This window comes from Cherax quadricarinatus, chromosome 74, assembly GCF_038502225.1.
Source record: "Cherax quadricarinatus isolate ZL_2023a chromosome 74, ASM3850222v1, whole genome shotgun sequence".
In the NCBI taxonomy this organism is placed as follows: domain Eukaryota; kingdom Metazoa; phylum Arthropoda; class Malacostraca; order Decapoda; family Parastacidae; genus Cherax; species Cherax quadricarinatus.
In genome coordinates, this window is record NC_091365.1 from 3,761,122 (window position 1) to 3,777,534 (window position 16,413).

Sequence of the window (16,413 nt, forward strand, 5' to 3'; positions counted from 1 at the left end):
ATGATAAGGCCCATGAAGCTACAAGGAAATGAATCTAGCAAGTGTTGGGGCCAAAATCCGAGAATCAACCCTCTGCAACTACAAAGAGGAGAGTACACAAAACAGTAGTGTGTTATGTACTTACATCACACTGTTGTAGCTACAACTGTACATTCTGTGGAGAGAAGGTTGACATTGTCCTTCTAAGCTCAGGTGGATGGCTGCAAAACTTGATGCTCCTGTAACATTAGTAGTTTTGCTGCATTTCTTATGATTACCACTGGTATGATGTGTACTTGAAAAAAAAAACCATTTGGGTCATAAAACAACTGCAGTTCTCAAAACTATCTTGTGAAGGATTTTCTTCCCATGAACACAGTTTCATAAAAACTGTACATTGTGTCATATGATGAGAACCTAGCATGCTGTAGCCCAGTATAATTTATAAATACATGGGAAAGTGCTAAACCCATAAGGAGAAGGGAAGGGGGAAAAGAATAATCAGATATGCTCCTCGAGGAAGCGCTAAACCCATTGGGATCACACAGCCTGGGAATAGGAGAATTTCATCAGCATTCAACACTTTCATTATCATTCACACAGTCACTCTTTGCAGTGGTGCCCAGATATGATAGTTTAGATGTCACTCCAAACAGCCAATATCCCAAACCCCTCCTTTAAAGTGTAGGCATTGTGCTTCCCACCTCCAGGACTTGAGTCCGGCTAACTAGTTTCCCTGAATCCCTTCACAAAATATTACCCTGCTCACATTCCAACAGCTCATCAGGTTCCAAAAACCATTCATCTCTATTCACTCCTATCTAACATGCTCACACATGCCTGCTGCAAGTCCAGGCCCCTTGCACACAAAACCTTTTTTTACCCCCTCCCTCCAGTTCCTAGGGTGTCCCCTACCCTTCCTCCCCTCCACTACAGATTTATACACCCTCCAAGTCATTCTATCTTGTTCCATCCTCTCTAAATGACCAAACCACCTCAATAACCCCTCTTCATCCCTCTGAATAATACTTGTTGTAACTCCACACCTCCTCCTAATTTCCACACTACAAATTATCTGCATACTTTTTACACCACACATTGCCCTTAGACACAACATCACTGCCTCCTGCCTCCTCCTCGCTGCAGCATTCACAACCCATGCTTCACACCCATACAAGTGTGCTTGTATCACTATATTCTCGTACACTCCCTTCTTTGCCTCTATGGATAACATTCTACTGAATTTCCCACATCAACTGGGTTGGGTAATTCCCCACCAGCAGGTCAGACTAATATATGTTTGCCAACTTTCCAACATCTCTACAAAAGTTGTGGCACTGAGATTCAAGATTCAAGCATACCACCAAGCATTTCTCTTGTCAGTTTAGTGAATCATATATGATAGAAGGCACTTTTATGTAACCCAGAGAAATAATACAGGACAAAAGACGAGAAAACTTGATCTAGGGGACAAAGACACATTCAAATTCAGTTCCCCTTGCTATGATAGTAGAGTGTAAAAGTATTGATATATACTGTATTATATTCAGTATTTAAATTGTCACAGAAAAAAGTCATTTCTATAACAGCTTTTATAACTGTGTTACAACTCCAAAGAAGTACATATATGGCAACTCCTCAAACCAAAATTCCATATTTTTTTTTTGTTGCCATTTTCAAAAGCGAATTTCATTTCAAACCATTTGATGTTCATGGTAAAATAAGTATCTTAGGATCTCAATAAGACAAATTTATGCTGCATGCAATAATAGTAAATTTTTATTTTTCATTTTATTGTTCAGTGTACACCATTCCTAGCAGAGGTTGTAGCTCTGGGTTCCTGCCTAGGACAGTGTACACCACTCCTAGCAGATGTTTTAACTCTGGGATGGGACTACTGTCTAGGACAGTGTACACCATTTTAGCAATAGTAACTCTGGGATGGGATTCCTGCCTAGGACAGTGTACACCATACTAGCAGTAGTAACTCTGGGATGGGATTGCTGCCTAGGACAGTGTACACCGCACTAGCAGTAGTAACTCTGGGATAGGATTCCTGCCTAGGACAGTGTACACTGCACTAGCAGTTGTAGCTCTGGGAAAGGATTCCTGCCTAGGACAGTGTACACCACTCTAGCAGTAGTAACTCTGGGATGGGATTCCTGCCTAGGACAGGGAATATCTTTCCATACAGAGGCCATATCTCTGGAATGAAGCTCCTGCCTAGGTCAGAAAACACCACTCCTAGCAGAGGTTATCTCTGGGATGGGGTTCCTGCCCAGGACAATCACAGGATTACAAAACGGTTCATGATGAAAAAAATAAATAAAAAAATCACAGGAACCCTTTGTAAAGAAATATCACAGGGTATACATATGGGCAAAAACTTACAGATAAATGCCAAGCACTAGTCGTCACAAGTATTATCAACTTTTGCATGATTTATCCACTTCATCACCAATGTAATTTATCCCCAAGCAGGTGACAGAGGCATTAAAGTCTCATCGAAGTACCAACAAATAATTATTGGATGAGGCACTGCTTGTGGTTAACACTGCATCATTGTCCTTTACATTTGCATAGACATTCTGTCCTATCAGGATTATTCAAACGGCATCTGCAGAATTGGCAGTCTCATGGATTAAAATACATACAAATATGAAATCTATTACCAAATGTCTATATTGTGAAATTTTTAGCTAACAATACAAAAAATAACTCTCTCAGAGCATTACATACTTCAAACCAATACCAGCAAGTCAATGCAAGAGCTTTCATTTTTAAATAATTGGCCTTATAGAAGCTCTTGATCATCAGCAGTTTGGGACCAACATCACTTAATTTCTACCAATTATAAATGCTCTCATTTCTCCCAGTAGATGAAATAGGGAGGTATAAAAGGGAGTAGGAGGGGAAAAAAAGGCTTCCCCCTCCTTCTCCCTAACAGCCTCAATGTGACCACCCCACTGCACCACTAGGGGACAGGACGGCTACCGTGCATCATTCCTGGCCTTTAATGCTTTCATTTGGACTCAAACTCAAGAAACCCTTTCGTTTGGACGAGAACAAATGGTCGGTAATTTTTCGTTTTGGACACAAAAACTGCCAGGACCTGCAATATTTGGACATTTAACTACTGGAACTTTCCAGACATGGACAATGGACCGTTGGAATTTCCTTCAATGGACACTTGAACTCTCATAACTCACTTGCTCTGGACAAGGTTTTTCACCATCATTATGCAAACATCTTGACAGTTACCACAGTGAACTGATAACACAACCAATCTTGGCTTTCAGCTCATGAAAATAATTATATTTTCTCAAGTAAAATTAAAATATTATCTTAACTGAAATAAAAACCTGGTTAAAATGAGTTTTAACAGTCAACTCATAGATCTAAGTAACTAAGATCTTTCATTTTTTGTCTTTTGAGTTTATTATCCCAATCTATAACAGTTGGCAACATATGACTTCAAACAGTGTGAAATACATAACACCTTCATTATCTGGGTTTAAGGTAAAAAAAAAAAACACAAATTTTTAAATCTTTAAACTAACCCTTTAAACTTGTACAAACAATATGAATAATCAGAAAACTGCATCACAATCAAATGACCTTTCAGTAGAGATTCTAGCTCAGTAGGCCCTAGATAATTAAGGTGTTCATGTAAAATATGAATGCAACATTCAAATTGCACATATCTTTTGAGCAGATTAGCCAATGACATTTCTATCCCTAATACTGTGTTGTTGAAAAACCAATTTGTCCTTGTTTTCACAATTGGTGATGCTTCTCCCACTGTTCGTGACAAACGCCTGACAACACTATTCACTAGTCGGCATCATAGCAGGGATAGCTAGCTGCGATGTGCAGAACTTATTTTTGGTATTTTGATATAATGTTACTTTTTATTTAAATTTTTCTTTTCCTTCACACCAATACCCCACTTTCTGAATATTAAACCCCTACAATATTTGCATATAAATTAAAGCAATAATAATTACAGTAACGATAATAATAAGCTAAAGAAAACTGTACAGGAATAGAGGAAGCATGGAGAGGCCTGGCCGGGCAGCAGTCGTCAACGTTAGGACGCTTCGTGTGGTGTACGGGACCTATGCTTGGGCCACAATTTTCTGTACAACCATTATATTACATTATGGAAAATGTATTATCACATTTCCTTTCATTATTATCATGGGGAGGGGAGAAAATGAGGGGAATGCCTCCTTCACAAAGGCACAGTTTCTAGAGCAGTAAGTTTCAGGAATTCCAGAATGAGAGTAGCAACCAAAATATCATATAAAAAAAATGAAGTAAACTTGCACTTGGTAGCATTTTGAGAACTTTGTGAAATATAAATAAAATACTGCACTACCTAACTAGTTCAATAATACCAACTAATTAGTTCTTCGATTGGTCACTTATAAACAGCTACCAGATGCTCATATTGACCAAATTATACTATTATTCTCATAATACAACTCAGCATTCATCTTCAATGAATTTAAGTTAGGAACTCAGCCCATGTCAGAGAGGCACTCCAATGACTGACCGAGTAATGACCCTGCGCATGTCAGAGGCACTCAAACAACTGACCAAGTACAGACTTGGTCCATGGCAAAGAGGCACTCCAACAATTGACTGAGTAAAGACTTGGCCCATGCAAGGGAGGCACTCTAACAATTGACCGAGTAAAGACTCGGTCCATGCTAGAGAGGCACTACAACAGATAAAGTAGACTCAGTCAATGTTAGAGGAATACCTCAACAATGGACTAAATACACACTGAGAAATGGGCCCAAGATTAACCTCAGACACCAGGCTGTTGTCAAAATGCTGTCATAACACTGTTGCAGAACTTTTCAAGGACCTCTATGCTTTAACATGCTTAAGCACACAACCCTTGATAACAAGGAACTTACAAGATTGGAGAATATGAACTCTTTATTAGATCCATTAAACAGCAAAGCCTAAAATTCTTAGATAATTAGCATCTCCAACACACACTACAGATAGATCCTGCTTAAATAAGGAAAAAGTATGATAAAAAGTGCCCATTCAAAAACTACATCTAGTAAGTTGAGCAAACCTGAATAATTTGAATTTAAACATATAAAATATACCATATTTAAATTTATGACTGCAAGTATAGATGAGTGCAGGTGTAAAGATGTTTACATGTACAGATAAATGACTGGCTAATATGAGCGTGTTCGTCTGCATGTGTTCGTGTGCGTGCGTGCGTGCGTGTGTAAGTACCTGAACCTTCATGTAATTACAGTAAGCCCTTTTATAAACAACACTACATAGTGCAATTTTTTGCAATCGTGAGTGAAAAACCATTAGCATGTAAACTAAGTTATGTGCAAAATCTGGGTACTATATGCCATGAAATTTTTTCCCCTTCAACCCTAGCTGGGCCTAAGAATTGAGTGTTTGGAGAGGCACAGTTCCTCACCTTCCTCGCTGCCACCCATGCCACCTACAGATGTTTTCTGCGAGGAGTGCTGCATGCCTTATTCCGTGTTTATCAAAGGATTTTGGATCGTTTTATCACCCATCTCATCTCTGGATCTTAAACATTTCACTCAAGTGGAATAATAATGATGCTTGATGTGCCAAGAAGAATAAGCATGGAGCTCTGATGGTACTGCAGAAAGTGGAAATTTTAGATTATGTATGTTAAGAGGTGATACACATGTGACAAACTGTTCATATTCTTGGTCTCAGAGAATCCACTATCTGTACAGCATGAGAACCACAGCCATCCACCTAAGCCTAGTAGGGCCAAATCAACCTTCTCTACAGTCATATCTACATGCAATGCCAACTAGAATGTAGGGCAAGATAATCTGTACCTAGCAAAATAAAAAAAAAAAATTGGTAAATATGGAGGCATTTGGAATGTAACCTTATTTTCCCCATATGTTCATTTTAAACAAGGTGACAATTTTCCAGAACATATCTCACAAGTTATGAAGGGATTTATGGTACATATCTGAATTCAACATTTAGCTCTAGATCTTATACCTGCCTCACTTTCAACTGACTGATGTGAGTCAGCTAAACAATGCAATCACAAATTAACCTGCTTGACCTTTTTAATGAATGATATGAATTACCTCCATTGTATTTTCCGTTTGAACCATTACATGGAATTTTTTTCTGTTCTGAGAGATTACCTATTTGTAGAGAGTAAATGCTTGCTGTGTCCCATCCTGCATTTACTGTCACACGAGTTTTTAAAAGACCACAGTAACAGTAGCGCAACACTACCTCCACTTAAGATACATAAACAGTTATTTAACATTAGCCAGTATCCTGTCTGCATCACTTTTTTGTGTATAATGAAATAGCAGCCTTTTTTTTTCTCTCTGCTGATGTTTACAGAGGTAGAGAGTTTTACAATTACTGTGTCCTGTTTCGTTTGACATGGGGTTAAAAAATTATTGTAAAAGCTTTTAGAATTCACAAAGGTTTTGGCACATACAATTTCTTCTCAGATTTCATTCCAGAAATCAGCCACTTTATGCTTGGGGTGTATATTCACCTCAGTGATTGAGAGATTATTTAAATTTTGTTGCAAAAACAGAGCCAAGCTTTAACGTTTTTTTAAGTTACTAGCTCCTCTTGGATTCCATTCAACTTATATACCATTCTATTTGTAAAGAAATAGCTTCTAGTTTATTTTCTGCACTGTTTTTTCTGTAATTTAAAAGTAACTTAGCAATCTTATTTCATCTTTTAATAAACAAATATTAATTTCCAGTATCCTTTCCTCCTGTACATAATTACAGTACTTATCTGTAATTATTTTTAATTACCAATTTTGATTTTCTGAGTGATGAGTTCTAGCACTTGGTCCCACTTCTTTCCACTAACTTATGCAATATGCCTTTATTTCGCCTATATTTCAACCTGAGTACAGAGTCGATTCGCACTATGTCACTGCAAAAATGATTCACTATTTTTTTGCTACTCATACTGAAAACCTGTGTGTGAGTACATGTAGTTGCAAAATTTACGGAACACTGTGACTGCGTGTGCGTGTGCGTGTGTGTGTGTGTGTGTGTGTGTGTGTGTGTGTGTGTGTGTGTGTGTGTGTGTGTGTGTGTGTGTGTGTGTGTGTGTGTGTGTGTGTGTGTGTGTGTGTGTGTGTGTGTGTGTGTGTGTGTGTGTGTGTGTGTGTGTGTGTGTGAGTGAGTGAGTGAGTGAGTGAGTGAGTGAGTGAGTGAGTGAGTGAGTGAGTGAGTGAGTGAGTGAGTGAGTGAGTGAGTGAGATGATACATGATTGCAAACATGCATGTCAACATGTATATGGATATTAACACGTGCAAATGCAGGCACCTCGCAAGTGGAAGTGGAAGCAAGTGTGAGAGTGTAGGACTGAGCACACCCTCACAAAATGAAGAGTGAGGGAAGATGTAGGGGGAAAGAGAAGGGGACAGAGGAAGAGTAAAAACATGGGGTGAAGAGGAAAGAAGATACAAGGGGGAAAAAAATAGCAGAAAGATAGGATAGGAGGAAAGAGAAGATGTAGGGAAAAGAGAGAAGGGGACAAGAGGATGAAACATGTTTAAAGACAGAACAGAGAAAGGGAAAACATATGGAGAGAAGATGGGGAAGATTATGAGCTGGAGGGATGGGGAAGATTATGAGCTGGAGGGATGGGGAAGAATGCGGTGTAGGGATGGGTGAGAACGAAGTACAGGAAAAACTGAAGAAAAAAAAATTGAGGGAAATGAAATGAATGAATGAATGAATGAATGAATGAATGTGTGTGTGTGTGTGTGGGGGGGGGGATATATGAATGTAAGATAACATATGAATATACCTGTGCACAAACATGAATGCTAGTAGAGATAATCCAATACATATTATCTGAGAACTACAATAAAGAGCAGTTGAACTGATGACAGTTTGTGGAGTGAGTGTGCAACAGAGCCAGCATGATGACATCAGCCTTGCAAACCATGGCAGCATTTTGTGCTCCAAGTCTTGTCAGTCACTAAGTCTAATGTGTCTTCCTTGATAGGACATAAACATTGCAAAATTTCAGGGGCACAGTGAAGCCTTATTAAATATATAATTTGCCCACAACTCCAGTAATATACTTCACTGATCCAAGACCTAACCCATAATGTCAACTTTACCCCAGATACAAATTTATGTACCTATTGAAAATAACTTACAGGTCAACTGTCCTGAAAGTTCATATTCCAGACAAGCTGTAAGAATAGCTAATACATTCTGATTTATGGCACCTAACAAGAGGGAAGCTTAGATGTCTTCATGTCAGAAATATAATAAAAGTCTCATTGTCAAGGTCACAACAGTCAAAGTCACATACATAGACATTCTTTATTTCTATATGTAATTCACTGAGCAAATAAATAACTGGCGGATACTTAGATCCTTACAAATACACAACTGGGTAGATAAAATTCACTATATTACTATTCTTTCAACACAAAACATACCACGAAGAGAACCAAATATGTGCCAGTCATCCACAATTAATACCTATGAAGCCAAATCCCAGTCTAATGAACCACTATACTTACAATATTAATTCAGTGGCACATTTACTTGAGCCAAGGACTGGAGTCTACCTGGATTACACTGTGAGAAATAACTCACTATAGCCAGCATTAACACTTCTCAAATCATTCAGCAATAGCAAAATATGTTTAAAAGACAAGCAGCAAATGACTAACACAAAAAAGTACTATTCTATCAACATGGCAAACTAACAAATTATTTATTCCTTTTTCAATTATCACAATTTCTTATTCTACTTTTAAATCTAGGCAGTGAAATCACTGTTTAGTTTTTTAAAATTGCAATTGATGGAAACAAATTAAATAATTTAATAAAAATTATCAGAACTTTAGTACTATTCAAATTTACCAAAACTTTAGCTTATTAAAAAAATTTAATATGTATAAAACTGTTGAAAATGAGACTTTAAAAAATTTAATTATGAATAAAAAATATCTAGGCCAATATTGTAATTATCAGTAAGGAGTAATTCACAGTAATCCAATCCAGTGACAGTAACCATTCCTTCATTAAAATATCAAGCTAGAATCTAAACAAGATAACAGATACAAACTGAAGCTTACTCCATGGTTTACATGTATCAATCCTAAGAACAACATTGTGTATACAGCATATGACTTATGCTTTTGTGTTTTCTCCAGCAGCTTAGCTATTTGTGTGTCTGACTGCTCATTTGTCAACTGTGTTCGATGCTAACAGGCATGGAAACTAATGAATAAGTAGTATTCTGCTTTTGGACAATTTGTGTAGAAGGTCCTTAACCAGAACGAAGTTTTACTTTTGCAAATGTGAATAATGTATGAAATATTCTTGAGATTTGAAGATTTGTGTGCATTGTGAAGGAATTCAGTAATAAAAGAGGAAACTGTGCATGAGGAAGTAGTGGAATGGGCAAATGATTTGATATAAAACTGTTCGTGTCATGGATATGTAGTGTCATCATGGCTATCTAAAACCTTAAAGACTGGGGCACTCTCACATAGAACTGTGACAGAGTAGTGCCCTTAAGTACAGACAAGTGAAAAAAAACTGATGAAATCACAACATGAGTTTAGGGCTCGCTTTCCTTGGGTTCGAGCACCACCCATTCTGTGATTTGGTGATCTGTGTAAAAAAAAAAATTGTAAGCAAGATAGAAGATATGATGCTTTGTGGCATAAGCATGTTTATGGAAAGCACCTACTGACCATCAACACACTTTCCTCCAAACAGTAGTCAAACTTGACCAGAGCATGACATATAACATGGTTTACAGTGAAAATACATGACTGGAGAAAAGCCACTATTCATGGAAAGCCACATGGAAAGGGGGGGAGGGAGGAACACGAATTGCTAAATTCATGAACTCAACAGTAAGGAATCTTTTAAATAATGTGAAAAATTCAGAAGGATGAGAGGCTAATACACCAGTAGGATTTCATAGAGTATGATATTCATATTAAGTGACAGATGTCAGGAAATACTTTAAAGCAACATAGTAAGGAACTAAAATAATTAATCACATTAAATTTAAACAGAGATATAAGAATCAAATTAAGTCAGCAAACAGAAAGTTAAGAGGGTGGCACAAGAGCTGAAATGCAAAATCCACAAACTCAGCATGGTACTGTAATAAACTGTAACAAGGCTTCTGATAACTAATCCCAATCAGCCAGACTTGAGTCCTGCTCTCTGAAGGAGGGGCATCTAAGCTGTAATGTAGGCACACCTTAAGCAAACCAGTGACAGAGTCAATGGTGAAAATACAGTGGACCCCCAGTTTACGATCAGCTCCCAATGCGACCAATTATGTAAGTGTATTTATGTAAGTGCATTTGTACGTGTATGTTTGGGGGTCTGAAATGGACTAATCTAATTCACAATATTCCTTATGGGAACAAATTCGGTCAGTACTGGCACCTGAACATACTTCTGGAATGAAATAATATTGTAAACCGGGGGCCCACTGTAGTGGGAAACAGCTGGTATTACAAAGTAAAAGGAGGGGGAAGGGTCTTCTTGATAGAATGTCACATAGGATAATACTTCACATATTGGTAAAGCAAGTTGAGGTAAAATGTATAGGTACTCACATGGATAAGGATTAATTTAAAAGAAAGCAGTTACTACAGGGAATGAACCTGATTACAGGAGTTAATATTTATATATCTTTGTGGATAATGCAAAAATATTGAGAATACAAACCGAAGTGAATAAAAGCATGCTGCAAGTAGAAGGCTCACATAAATGGATACTAAAATTCAACCAGAGCAAAAGCTAAGTTATGAAGGTAGAAGATGGATGAGAGGAGGCCAAAAACAGAGAGTGCCAGAAGAAACAGCAGCAGCAGCAGCAGCAGCAAGAAAAATTAGGAAGCTAGTCAAAAGACTCAAAAAAACTTATACTTCATACATGTAACCATTCTTCAATATACAGTGCATGTCTGCACAAAAATACATCAAAACTGGTGTCTGAATTGAAGATAATGAGATACAAAGAAAGAATATGAGAACTAGGCCTTCTCCCACTGAATGAGAGATGAATAAAATAGGGATGTGATCATGACAGGCAAAATACTACAGGGCATAAACAGTGTATACATGGATATTCTTTACAAGAAGACTACAAAAACATGGGGGAATGGTTGGAAATTACACTATGAAACATATAGGGAGGTCAAGAAACATTTATTCAATATTTCCTGTTTAGAGGGACATCTAAACTATCATATCTGCATGCCTCTGACAAGACAGTGATAGTGTAAATGATGGTGAAAGTGTTTCTTTTTCGGGTCACCATGCCTCGGTGGAAGATGGCCAGCGTGTTGAAAAAAAAACAATGACACACTGAAAAAAGATACAACAGAGCTCAATCATATTGAAAAAATAAAAAAAAGATATAACAAAGCTCAATTACATCAGTTAGTTGGAAAAATAAGAGGCAACAAACAGTTGGACATCACTTTCCATCAACACAAACAGTCGGACATTACCCTCCATAAACAAATAATTACAGTATACTAACATTTCACTATCTCAGAGATGGGAATGCAAGAAAGACTAAAGAGAAATGAGACCAGCGTAGAGAAAAGGTGAACACCATGTAACAAAACATTTCTTTAATGAAACAATGCTATGCAAAGATCACTGGAAAATTCCTTACCCAAAGATCCTGATAAATAGTTTTAAATAGTTAAAAATGGAAACCCTCACTAGAAAAGAGAAAAACTAGCAAGAGTGCAGGAAAAGAATGCATTGGGATCAGGAGGAAAGTAGAGACAGCTAAAGAATGGCACTACAGCAAAATGAAAAACAACCAAAATTACTTCATAGCCACATCAATAACATGAGGATTAAATACCAAGTGATGACATTAATGAGGGAAGGGCCTACTCACAGAAAATGTCATGTCAGCAAAAAACTCAATAATGAGCCAAGAGGTAGAGCTCAACTCCACTAACCACTGCAAACTCAAATAAGCAATCATACACACAACAATTACATCTCATTAAATACATACATACACCCACAAAATAATCTTTTTTGTTTTCTAACCTTTCTAATCTTTATCACTTTTCTCTGACCACTCATGTGTGCGAGTCCATCATAGTTGTGTAACTAATTCCAAAACTGAAGTTAAAGTTATGTGTAATTTGATTTTTTCTTAACTTTCACATTCTCACTCTCCCCTACATACAGTAATTTCAGTAATTAAAGGTATTGTTTACAGTTACTCAGTAATATATGAAACCAATTTAATGGTTATTTAGCAAACATGCTAACATAATCAATATTAATATATCTCTTTTATATATTAAAATAAAATGATGAGGTGATAAAAAACAGAACACCTCTGGTGAACATCTCTGAACAATATAATTATTAAACAATAAACCAAGTATAAATGATAATTTGGTAAAAAAAAAAAAAAATTAAAATCTTGAGTAATCACTGACTGAAGCAAGCATTATGCATGTTGATTTTATACATAGTGGATCTTTGCATGACTGGCACAAAGACAAGAACACTGAGAGGAACTGCAATACTAATGTCATAAGTGGATGAAGTGCAAAGCATCATGTTTTCCTTGCAAACTATGGATTCAAATATACATACCTGCATCCATACACTGTAACATTAAATAATGCAGAGCTACAACTCGTCTGTGAAACACGTTAATTCAGCTATGCTGCGATCACAACCATGAAAAAAAAATAATTACAGGCACATTTCAAGGACAGACTCACGGAGGCGATTAACTTCACGGGCACCAGTCGAATATTTTGGGCAAAATAGCTTATCTGCCCATTCTGCTGGGCACTGATGATTTGTTGTAGCTAGTCAAAATAGCTTCAGAAAGAAGGAAATGCCTTACAGAACACCACCATTACTCTGAAATTTAATAAACAATGTATTTTTCACTTAATTAATTATTGTCTAACACATTATCTTATTCCAGATCAACCTTTTTTATAATCCAATAATACTGCATACACATGCCAACCATCTATTTGTTGTTGAACAATGAAATTAAAAAAAAAAAAAACATGCTTATTTTGTGATATACTCCATTTTTGTAGAATTTCACTCAAAGTCAAAAAAAAATTAGTTTGTACCCCAGCATGACACTAGAACCAGCATTTTAACAAATCAAAAACATAACAACCTTGCCTGACTGTGTCTTTCTTTCTTCATTTCATTAGCTGGGTGTTGGGATTAATGCTTGTACTCGCATAAAAAGAAGAAAAACCTGCAGATGTGTTGTGTTTTGTAATACAGTACATTCTTAACAACTAATTGTTCAAATAATGATTTTAGTAAAGTGCAAAAGAAATCAATGAATACATTGTAACTGACTGAAATACTTCAAATTTTATAAAAGGAATAGTTTTTCCAGAATCTACTACTGGCTTCTGTTACTTCATATGATTATCATGGTGGCACACAACTTACACTACCCTATCCAGATACTAAGTAATCAAAGTAATCATTGTCTTTTTGGTTGTAATCACAAATTCTTATATCATGTAGTCATAAAGTCACAGTCTAACAGTCTAGTCAAATTATCACTTCCAAACTTTTGGTATGAAGTGTGGATAGGCAATTCGGGGACTTATTTTCCCTACTCTCCTCCATCAAGAGGGACAAGCGGGTAAAGGAGTTGTGAAATGGGCATAAGAATTGGTCTAGTGGGCTTAACCAAGCAAGGACACAAGGCCTGACCCATTGAGCGAAGGGCTGGAGTCACCTTGACTCTGCCATTAATGAGATAAACACCACTTGCCCTGACAAGAACAATATAGGTCACTCACTACTTTCTAACAACACGAAGAGGTATCCAAGTCAACGCTAAAACAGCACTGCATGGTATCACAATTATATCAACTCTTACGTCATGTATGACATATGACACTTCTAACTTGGCATATTCCAAAACCAATCATATTGAAGCACTATCCATACATTTGGGGCCTGATCTCCTCATGGAATGATATAAAATATACATTCATACTAAGTATATGGAACTAAGAGCTTAAAACTCTCGTCCATAATCGATGGAGTACTCTAATAAAATAGAATACCTTTACACTTTATACAATATATTCAACATTATCCACTGTTCACTTTATACAATTGGCAGGTCTGACAGAACTGTATTTCTTAAGAATCTTTTCCTGTTGATTCTCTTCCTTGCAACTAGTACCAGAACAAATGGTACTAGATGGGTCTGTTTCTCCTCCTTTAAATAGTATATTGTCTGGATGTGGTCAGGAGGACTACCACATCATACACCCACACCACCAATATTATGTCATGTGTGAAACTCACCCAGGGCAAAGCACATTAGGGAGAACACAGCTGGAAGTATGGGGAAAAGCACTTGAGAACACACCAAGGTAAAGGTGGGTGTTATCCTCATCTCTTGGCACACCACTACGCACGCAAACACACACCACACACACCGCGTATGAACCACCCACAAATATATTCTTTGCTGCACCCAACCCATTTTCTTAATTACAGTGGGGGAATAATATTGAAACAATGGCAGAGGATTTTCACTTCCAGTGAATTAAATTGAAATAGTCACGTATATCATATTTTATTGACAACTGAAAAAATTATCCTTTAAACAGGAAATATCTTCAGCAACATATACAATATTTTCTTCCTCTTCCATTTTTTAATATCACTAGTTTTTCACTTGATTATTAGATTAAATATTTTCTTTCATTTTTTTCACGTGATACCATATTAAAAAGCTGAGGCACAGTTCGGTAACCACTACAGATCCTTCCCCCTCTTTGGGACTTTGTGGGGCTGGCGAGCTGGGTGCCGGAGTGGCGGTGCGAGGGTGGATAACCGGTGCTAGGAATGTGTAGCATCATACTCTCGCACCAACTTCTTGATATGTGCCAACTTTTCGTGTAGGTAAGTGTACCGCTTTTTTTTCCGTTGGAATTCTTGATCTTGCTGAGTGGCTTCGTACTTTGTGAGGATTTGGGCACGTATATCCTGGAGGGAAAGGAAAAAAGTGTAAATACATAATTTTTTAACCCAAAGAAGGAAACACACTGACCATTACTTATTCTTTAGCTGTCTTGCCATAAGTGCACAGCCATTACATTCTAATAACCCATGAACCACACCATCCCACCCTTCAGAGTGAAGACACTATACTTCTCACCTCCAGAACTGACTAACTGCTTTCCTTGAATCAATGTATAAATGTTATGTTGCTCACACCCCAAACACACACAGAATCTCTAAAACTCCTTGTCTCCCTTCACACAACTGGATCCTAAAGCTCCTATCACAAAAAAATCTAATTTACAGCCTCCCCTTCCAATCTTTCTTGAGACATCCTCTATATCACCTTCCATCCACTCTACATTTATGCACACTTTTGGTCAACCTATATTTCTCCTTCCAAACCTCTCTAAATTATACCATACATACCACCATATTGTCTTCTGATTTCTTTACTCTTTGTTTGTTTTGCATAATATTCATAACAATGATCTCAAACATGGCATCTCCACTGCCTCCTCACATTAATATTCAAAAATCACACCTCAAACTCATAAAGTGGCAATACTATTGTACTATATTTTGACACATTACTCTTTTTTACCTCTACTGATAAATTCTCTTTTCCAGACTCCAACAATCCACCTACCTTTTTCTGTCATCTATTGCATTCTTCATTTCATCTTTTATATACCCATTTCTTGAAACATCTCCCAAATATCTAAATACATTCACTTCCTCCTCATTTCTACCCAAGAATCTTCCCTGGTTTAAACTTTCTTTTTTTAATTCCCATCACTTTGCTCTTTCCTTTGTTCCCTTTTAACTTCATTCTTTATCACACCCTTACAAAACAGCTTAACCTCTGCAACTCCTTTTCTGAATCCCTCAAAAGCACAGTAATCAGCACACACAAACCACAACTACTCCCACTTCCTATCAGATTCATTACCTTGTAATCCTACACCTCTTCTCAACACATTAGCATTCACTTCTTTTGCAACTTCATCTGTAATACATTAAACTTCTTTCAAAAAAACCGGCCATATCCCATCAAAGCAGGGTGACCCAAGAAGAAAAACGAAACTTTCTCTACTTAAATTTAGTAATATATAGGAGAAGGAATTACTAGGCCATTGCTCCTGGCATTTTAGTTGCCTCTTATGACACACAAAGGAAGAATTCTGTTCCACTTCTCCATGGAGATAAGCAGAAATAAACAAGAACTAGTAAGAGAATAGAAGAAAACTCAGAGGAGTGTGTATGTACATGCTTGTACGTGCAAATACATTAAACATTATTTTTTTTTTCAACACACTGGTTGTCTCGCACCAAGGTAGAGTGACCCAAAAAAGAA

General features: G+C 37.1%; 1 protein-coding gene across 1 annotated transcript in view; it reads right to left on the bottom strand.

Moving 5' to 3' along the window:
- Positions 1-1,729: 1,729 nt before the first annotated feature.
- Positions 1,730-16,413, bottom strand: part of LOC128700183 (RNA polymerase II elongation factor ELL) — a gene marked incomplete in the record, with an annotated part of 380,498 nt that continues 365,814 nt past the window's right edge. Inside the window, 1 exon segment of the mRNA XM_053793220.2 lies at positions 1,730-15,041. Coding sequence (XP_053649195.1) covers positions 14,895-15,041 — 147 coding nt within the window.